The 9,651-nt window shown below is 43.2% G+C and overlaps 1 protein-coding gene across 2 annotated transcripts in view; it reads left to right on the forward strand.

The window, feature by feature from the left end:
* The window catches only part of SV2B (synaptic vesicle glycoprotein 2B), a 242,727-nt gene extending 238,903 nt beyond the window's left edge, over positions 1 to 3,824 (forward strand). For both annotated transcript variants that reach the window (XM_086364760.1, XM_086364761.1), the window contains exon 13: positions 771 to 3,824. In XM_086364760.1, the coding sequence (XP_086220886.1) occupies positions 771 to 954 (184 nt within the window). In that variant the 3' untranslated portion in view covers positions 955 to 3,824. The remainder of the gene's footprint in view (positions 1 to 770) is intronic.
* The last annotated feature ends 5,827 nt before the right edge of the window (positions 3,825 to 9,651 follow it).

Consider the following 9,651-nt stretch of genomic DNA (forward strand, 5'->3'; position numbering starts at 1 on the left):
CTTTCTGCTTCATCCTTTTTCATTCTTGCAATATGTCACAATACTCAGGTACTTGTGTGCAGGCTAAGTTGCTTCAGTCGTGTTTGACTCTTTGTGACCCCCATGGAAGCGGCCTGCCAGGCTCCTCTGTCCATGGGATTCTCCAGGCAAGGACGCTGGAGTGGGTTTCTATGCCCTCCTCCAGGGAATCTTCCTGATCCAGAGAGCAAACCTGCCTCTCTTATGTCTCCTGCATTGACAGGTGGGTTCTTTACCACTAGCGCCACCTGGGAAGCCTGTGAACAACTCAAGTTGGAAGGAAATACTCCAAAATGTTAATAATGGTGATTCCTTGCAGTGGTGAAGTTACAAATTCTTGCATCTTTATGTTATTCTGTGTTGCCAAATTAGGCTAAAATAAGAATGTGTTACTCTGATATTTAGGGGAAAAAATTCCCTCCCACACCTTCACTATACTTCTTTATTATTCTTATTATTTGCTTGAGGGATTCACTCCGACAGGGTTTTTATTTTTTATTTTTTTTGAAAAAGCTTTTTATTTCGTGTTGTGGTAGAAAAGAATGTGTTGATTAGAAAGCAATGTTGTAGTTGCAGGTGAACAGCGAGGGGACTCAGCAATACTTACACATGCATCCATTCTCCCCCAGACTTCCTCCCGTCCAGGCTGCACTCTACTTCTTTAGCAAGGGAAAGAAAGAACCCAGTCCCACACATCTAAGGCGGTCTAGTTTGTATCCTTCAGAATGGTTTACTTTCTCCTTCTTTTACAGGGCAACAGCCTTTGGCATCCTCAATGGATTATGCAAATTTGGCGCCATCCTGGGAAACACCATCTTCGCTTCTTTCGTTGGGATCACCAAAGTGGTCCCCATCCTTCTGGCGGCCACTTCTCTCGTTGGGGGTGGCCTGATTGCTCTTCGACTGCCAGAGACTCGAGAACAGGTCCTGATGTGAACCACCTACCGGGGAAAGGAAGTGTTGGAAGAACCCCGTCTGGGAACCTCAGCAGTGCCCTCAATTCCTGTCTGTCACTGTCTGGTGGACACCTGGATAGCGCAGGAGGAAAAGTTGAACTTGTGACCCCTAGCTTAGCACCCATTTCCGCTGTCTGTATGTTTGTAACTCAGGTGACTGATTTGGGGGTTTCCTGAGCTGTCCTCCCGTAGAATCTCAGAACTCCATGCTTGGCTTCTAGTGTCCCCAGCCCAAGGAGGAGAGCACCCCCCAGTGGGAACACACACTAAGCAAGGGGTGTGTATTTCTGCAAGTAAGGTACAAGGACTTTCTTGCATTTCAAAATGAACTTGAGAAACACTCATGTTCCTCCGTAAAGTTCCTCGGAGCCCAAGGACTTAACAAATGAACTTGGTGGGGAAGTTGAGTCATCATCTGAATTCTGAAGTACATATGATACATATATTTTTGCAGTTAAAGTGTTACTTCTCATAGTTTCCATTTGAAAATTGGCACAATAGCATTGAAGATACTCTGATATAGGAAACCAAATATTTGAGCAATATCTGTAGAAATCTATGTCACCCCCTCCAAGAGTCCTAAGTTTTCCATGATGATTAGGGGGTAAATTGAAGAATAATATTTATTCCTATTTTGATCTAGTCAAAAACACTTAAGGGGATAGGCATTCTGTAAACTAACTTTGTACATAATTGTCTTTGGGTTTCATTTGCAGAAATGGTGTCTGCAAATATTTGCCAGCATTTAGCCATATTTGGAGAGGAGTTGGTGTTTGAGGTCCCAGGAAATTGGGGCTGATGGAGTGAAGTGCAAGCACAATTTCTTATAGCCATTTAACTTGCTGGCGGGAGGATGCACTTCATGAGCTCACATTGCACTGTTCATCTCGTTCTGGCTCTTTTCTTCTCGTGGGGGAGGAATTATTTCCTCTCTTACATAGACTGCTGGTGAAACGCAAGCTCACCATCATCCATCCTAGCATTTGACGTGCCTGCTCCCCCAGAGGCAACACGGGAAGTGTTCCGTGGCTCCTGCCATCGTCTTTGTAGGCAGGAATGAGATGTGGTGGGCATGGGGGATGGAGGGCGGGGTGGGGAAAGGCAGCCGCAGGCCTTCAAAGTATAGACTTGGCAGTGAGACACGACCGTGTTTATTATAATGGTCAGACCCATGGAAATCTACTCTGTGTGTCTCGGTTCTGCTTCTTTTTGAAGCAGACATTGGCATGGGAGTTGGGGAGCGCAGGGGTTGTCATATCTGTTTTTCTTCAGTCCTCACAAGGAACACTTTCCTGAGGTCTAGCATGAAACGTGAATGGGAGTGGGGTGGGGGTGGGGTGAGGAACTCAGGACAAACTGCTTCGGCAAAGGTCAGTAATAGATTGAAGTCTTGAATCCATGGAAAAAGAACAACTGTTTCACCCATCAGAACCGTCTTTCATGGAAGGGACTGTGAGCTATAAGCCCTGGGTCCTGGAGGTGAACCCTGAGGCCAGATGGATGTCAGTCTGCAAGAACTAGCCCTTTGATCTGTGATGCTTTCAATTCTATAAAGTGCCAGGCTTTTGCTACCAGAAACCTCAAAAATTTAAAGAAGAATAAAGATGGCAGCATTGAGTGTATTTTCTGTTTTGGAGACACACTTAGGCCCCGTGATAGCTTCCAGCCATCCTTTGGTTATACTCTGGGATAGAAGGTGGAGAGGAGAAAGAGTAAATTCCTGGCACCTCTCTATCCTGGATCTGCGATCAGTTTTAATGATTAAAAGGTTTTCTTTGCTTCTCTCGTCCACTGATAATTGGATCACCATTTTTTTTTTCTGTGCAGGGAAGGAAGACTCATCGACTCTGGTTTGATATCCTGACTCCCCCAGATGTGTAAATGTATCATTGTGTATTAGTGTTTCTCTCAGTTTGTTACAGGAGTTACCTAACATCAGTGCTACATCAATAATGAGAGGATCAATGTAACATAGCTGTAATATACTTGCTTGTGATACAAAATACACTGGCTAGGTTCATAAAAGAGAACAGTGTAAATTGGGATTACTACCTCCCTTATAACATGATTTTTCAGTGGGATAGTACAATTTGATGAACAGTTAGTTACTGCTTAAGAAATTTTTAAGGCAGCAAAAGCCTGCATTTCTAGTTAGGATGGATCTTGTAAATCTAAAGCCTGATTCTTTTTTGAGTGTTGGGATGGCTGTGACGATTTGGGGTAAACTCCGTTTGATTCCCAAGTTTTCACTTCTGCATTATCCTTATGGCTCCATACACCAACCATCTAGCCAACCAAGGGCAATTCACATCCCATCCATCACCCAGGCCTTTGTAGAGGTACAGTCATGCTCTGCAGACTTTTCCCACGCAAGATTGTCTGGCACTGGGACCTGGCCACTTCTTAAATGCTGTCACTCCTGCTGAGATAAATGCATCTTTAAAAATAGTCCCTTTGGCAGGTCATTGGGGGATAATGTACAGCATTCCTGGCCAGGCGCTTCTTTTTCATTTCACATTCTACCCTGAGAAACTCCCTATGGCATTCGTGGAGAATCAGAAGGATGAGCTGTCCCTCGTTGAGCAAATCTGTTTGCAGTTCATGATGTACTTTTATGATGCCCAGTTTTGGAGGAGTTGCTTTTAATGGTCTCAGCTGTACTGTGTCATCTCTTGATGCTGATTTCTCGATCTTTTGTTTTACTGGAAATAAATAGTGAAAGGGGTGTGCCTACTTGTGACGTTTATAGCGCACAACCCTGAGGTCATGTAATAAATAATCTCTTTCCCAGGGTTTCCTGGCCCCTTGTATTAGTTCATTAAAAATAATAATAAAAGTAATTGTAATCAAGCCTTAAAGAACTGAGACTAAAGATTATTTCTAGACTCTGAAGTCTCTTCTGGAATCTTTGACTGGATGTGCTGACGGGATGCTGACAATCATTTCCTTCTTATGCTGCCTGTGGGGACCTTGAGAGCTTAAATGATGTGACCAAGGTGACACATAGTGCTTGCAGTGGTTACAAGTGGGTTGCAAGTTGATCTAGTTCTGGACCAGTTGCTCACTGATATATTACTACAGAGTCTCCCATAGTCTTCGAGGAATGGGAAAATATGACCAACACTTACCTGGGAACTATTCACTGAAAGTCCACTTGATTGCTTTACCTAGAAAAAGTGGAAGGACCAGTATAAACATGAAAGGGTTTAGTGTATAGTCATGGACACACAGGCTCCAACCCTGGGTCGATAAGATCCGTAAGATCGCCTGGAGAAGGAAATGGCAACCCGAGCCAGTATTCTTGCCTGGAAAATTCCATGGAAAGAGGAGCCTGGCGGGCTACAGTCCACGGGGTTGCAAAGAGTTGGCCATAACTGAGTGACTGAGCAAGCATGCATTCAGTCATTCATTTTGTTTATTCAACAAATCCTTACTGAGCCCCTACTGTGTGCCAGTCTCCACACTCAATTCTGGGGATGCAGAACTGAAAGCCATGGCCAGTGTGGCTGCTTTGTAATCTGATTATTAGGAACAGACTTCTGCCTTTCAGCTGCTCAGTTTTCAGTGCTGTTTCCATCATCAAAGCTGTCTCATTGACTGAGATAGCTGTTGGAGCACTGGCCCTCACATCCACAATTCGGTGGGAAGCACAAGGAAAGGCAATAGGCGAAGGGGCCACACTTCCCAGCTGAGGCAGCCTTTCTTGGACCTGCTGTCCTGGATGCCCCTTCTGGTGGTTTCCACAAGTATGTCATGGACTTCCCTTTGCTGCAGGGGAGGCTGGGAAATGCCACCTTTACCTGGAAACATTGCCACGTGTCCTCCAAATTGAAGATCTTGGCACTAAGGGAGAAAAAGAGAAGGGAGAGGTGGACAATGCTTCTTAAACCTTAGCATGTGTCAGAATCACCTGGGGGCGGTGGGGGGAAGGGGCGGGTGGCAGTTAAAACTCACACTGCTGGGCCCCACCCCATCTGGGGTGGGATCTGAGAATTTGCATTTTTGACCAACTCCCAGGTGGTCAAAAGTCCTTGGATGGCCTCAGTCCTTGGATCATATTTAGAGCAGCATCAACAATTTGCCAATTTGATTTGTTGGAGAAGTTCTATTGTACTGATCATTTAAAATTTGCCCAAATCAGAAAGAAACTCTCAAAACTAGAAGCCATGAAAAAATGATTACCATCATCCTCAAGTTCAGGGACAATCAACTGGGGGCACTGCATTAGTAACTGATGGCTGTCCATGAAGCGATGGCTAGATATGAACTTGATCAGCGACAGTCAACCTGAACTTGGCATGGAAATAGCTCTAGAAAAAGGCGAAGAGATTTCTTTCAAAAAGAGAAAGACTGATATGAAGAATTCCTCCACTTAGACTTCATCCAACACGTATTTGCAGAATGGGTACGTGTGTCCCACGCTCTACAAGGCCCCCGCCTCTAAGTGACTGTCCCCATGTTCAAAGTCTGGGCTTTTGCGGGTAGCTGAGTCATGCTTCGGCACAGCCCTAAGAACTGTGTGGAAATAAATCACATGAAGCCTTTGCATTTGAGGCAAGCTTAAAACACATTTTATTTAATTTGCAGAAGCACGGTGGGGAGATTTATATGCATAGCTTTTGTGACAGCACTGAAGTTTCTGAAAAGATTGATGATGAGCTGAAACAAAGACTAGAGCTATCCACAAAAGTAAATGGAGAAGTAAATGGTGCTATATAGTGCTATATAGTTGTTAATTACAGGATGAGCAGGGGATGTGCTCAGCAGGATGGTAGTAACACACTCCGGGAGATTCGAGCCATGAGCTGGGCAGTGAGGACTCTTCACCATGTCCCCTGAAAGGACATGCTTGGCTATCCATTCACTTCTGGCCCTGCTGGCTTCAAATGTCTTCGAATTTCAGGGACCATAAATATGTACTCCTCTGCAAATTAAAGTTCTTTCAGGAGATACCCCCTACACCACATTTGGTCATTTGGCTAGATAGGGAGGTCTGTTTAATTCCATGACTGTCACTCAGGAAAGCAGGCTATTCGAAACCAGCTATCCTGTTCACCTCTCACCTACACCCAGTCGTGTCCGACTCTTTACGACCCCAGGGACGGCAGCACATCAGGCTTCCCTGTCCTTCACTCTCTCCTGGAGTTTGCTCAAATTCATGTCCGTTGAGTCGGTGATGCCATCCAACCATCTCATTCTCTGTCACCCTCTTCTCTCCCGCCTTCAGTCATTCCCAGCATCGGGGTCTTTTCCAATGACTTGGCTCTTTGCATCAGGTGGACAAAGTATTGGAGCTTTGGCTTCAGTATCAGTCCTTCCAATGAATATTACACCTACAATATATAATCTCAGCAATACAGATTTCTTTAAATCTAAATCAGAGTGTGTGAATTCAATAGGATATGTGCAAAAGACCAAAAAAAATAGCCTTTCAGGAAAATTTGACTTTGAACTATCTCACAAAGCCTTTTTGTTCTGTATTGGGGTACAGCCGATTAGCAATGTTGTGATAATTTCAGGTGAACAGCAAACGGACTCATATATGCATATACGTGTATCCATTCTTCCCCAGACTCCCCTCCCACCCAGGCTGCACATAGCATATAAATAACCCTTATTTACAAAAGCGTTTCTTCCAAAGAATCACAAAGCTAATTCTTTCAACCTCAAAAGTATTTGGAAGTGGCAAAACTCTACTTATTTAAAATTTGTTTTGTGGTAACAGCTTTCTTTCCGATTTGGAGTTGGTCTGGATGAATCAAGAAAACTCAACTTTAACAAATATTGTTAAAATATAACAACTTTAACAAATAGCTATTGCTAATAGCGAATTTGCCCATATTCTTGCTAATGATTTTTAATAAGGATACCATCAGAAACCTGCATTCTACATACTTTACGGTTGAAATATCAAACCATAAGCTGAAGATTTTCTATCAGAATATAAATGGTATGTTGCTGAGATGTATGTTAGAATATGTGGTGTAACAAGTGAGGCAGGAAAAGAACATTATATAAGTAGTCCTGAAGAGACAAATATGTAACCAATAGGTTTAATTGATGATTTTGAAAGGTAGCTCAACTTTTAAAAATTAAATTTTGGAGAAGTAAGATAGAAGTATTTGTGACATATATACATAAAAATATCCATATATACATTAAAAATATCCCTCCACAACTTAGGGGCTTCCCTGATGGATCAATGGTCAAGAATTCACCTGCAATGCAGGAGGCCCAGGAGACATGTGTTCGATCCCTGGTCAAGAATCCCTTAAGGAGGAAATGGCAACTCACTCCAGTACTCTTGCCTAGAGAATCTCATAGACAGAGGAGCCTGGCGGGTTGCAGTTCATGGGGTCACAGGGAGTCAGACACAGCTGAGCACACACATGCTCACAATGTGTAGAGAGGAAATCGATTATTGTTTAGTACACATGCCACCAATTAGTCAGCTTTGATTCAGGCTATTTTTACTTTATATGATAAGATCTAAAGGCTATTTTAAAGTTTAAAAGTGTGAAATATTTATCAACTGGTTAGACACAGACTTGTCAATTCTGCTACATTTCATATAGGCCAGACTTAAAGATAGCTGATCCGTGCATTTCCATTTGGTCCCAGATTTTTGGTCAGTCTGAATTCTGGAGGTCCCCAACCCTAACAGTCTGAGTACAGTATCTTTATCTTTCTTATTACTTCTTTGTTCTTGATGCGATAGGTACGTACATAAAGCGGGTTGAGTTATTAGGAAAAGAAGTTCAAGTTTTTTGCTCCATCTTCCCGTACTGACTTATGCTTAAGAACCTTTTTAAAAAAATTCCGGAGTAGTAGGTTAAATTTAGAAAGTCCCAACTAAGCCTCTGGGCTGCAATAAGCAATGCTGGGGGATTAAGAGGTTTTATTCCCTCTGGTGGGAGGGGAGCTAGAGAGGGGCCATTTTTGGGGGAAGGTCACAGGATCCAGACGTGTGACTCATCACGATCTTCCTTGAATGTTTGACCAGTAGTTTTGAATATGTTTTATAGTCACTGCTATAAACATGGCTATTTCAGTCCTTTGACTGAGTGGGGCACTTCTAACTTTTCCAATGTGACAAGTTGAGTAGTTATGTCCACTATGGCTCTTGGCTGGGTGCCTGGAACAAAGTTAATAGAAACAATCTTGCCAAGTATCCAGTGTAGTCCTGCACAGTGCTCTAAGATTTGTAAAGAATGCATTGTAGATATAGAAGGAATTTATAGAAAGGTATATACAAGAAAGCAATATTACTGCATAAAACAATACTAATACATACATAGAAAGCAATATTATTGCTGTTGATGAAATGTGCTGAACCACGGCCCACGGAGGAAGGAGCTCTTCTTCAGAAGCCTGCCATCTCTCTTTGGAAGCAGCTTCAAGCAGAGATGACGAAGAGGGGGTTTGTTTCACAGTTGCGTGAGATACTGACCAATCCCATGGCCACAAGGAGGACACAGGGCCACAAGCTGTGAGCCAAGAAAAGGAATTCTGCACGTGATGGGCCAAGAGACTCATTATCCGGTTTACAATGACTCGACAGCTGGCTGGATAAAGCTTTGCTGTATGTGCATTTAGAGCTGTCTGGAGAAGTCTGTAAATAATACCATACATCATGAATGCACCTACTGAATGATTAAAGCGAGGCTGTGAAATGACCAAAGTCAGTTTTGTTTTCTCTTCACATTTTTCATGCTCCAGTTTCCTTCTCCCTTTAAGTGTTTTTCCATCTGACTGTCTCTGGAAAGTGGAATTGCTCTGATGACCTAAGCGTTTTTGTTCTTTAGTGTGTTAATGTAGTAGAAAGATTTGATTTGGTGAATACATTAAACTATTAATACCTCATGATCCTAATATTAGCAAACATGTATGGAAAGCTTTCTGTATGACATGAGATATGATATATCTCCTTATAAAAAACTAAAGGTCTGAATGTTATTTTCTTCCTTTTAGAGATGGGGAGAGCTTCCCAGGTGGTGGTTGTAAAGAATCTGCTTGCCAATGCAGGAGACCCAGGAGGGGCGTGTTTGATCCCTGGGTTGGGAAGATCCCCTGCAGTAGGAAACAGCAACCCACTCCAGTATTCTTGCCTGAAATATTCCATGGACAGAGGAGCCTGGAGGGCTACAGTCTGTGGGGTCGCAGAGTGGGACATGACTGAGCACACCCACGAAGTATACTTTTTGCTGTTTTCACAGGACACTAGAGGGCGGTAGCTACCTTGAAGATGTATGACATTTATTCTCTGAGGGTGGTTAGCTTTCGGTCCTGGTCACCTCAAGTGCAATGTGACAGCTTTTGTAAAATGACAAACATTTCCCTCTATTCTTTAGGATGCATGTGAAAGTGGAGATGATTCCAGAATAATTTCTCAAGGGATCAGAGTGTTCTTCAGTCATTTGTAACATTCTCAGGTCTGAAACAGGACTTACTTGTTGGGGGCAACTGTCTAGATTCAGACTGAGCAAACATTTATTAAATGTTCATGTGGAATGAGGACAGAGGATGAGATGATTGGATGACGTCCTCGACTCAACGAACATAGGTTTGAGCAAACTCTGGGAGACAGTGAAGGACAGGGAGGCCTGGCGTGCTGCAGTCCATGGGGTTGCATAGAGTAACTGAACAACATAACTTAGTGGCTGAACAACAACAACAA

The sequence above is a fragment of the Bos grunniens genome, chromosome 21 (assembly GCF_055505025.1).
Source record: "Bos grunniens cultivar Pamir isolate PY7600 chromosome 21, Bosgru_T2T1.0, whole genome shotgun sequence".
Taxonomy (NCBI): Eukaryota; Metazoa; Chordata; class Mammalia; order Artiodactyla; family Bovidae; genus Bos; species Bos grunniens.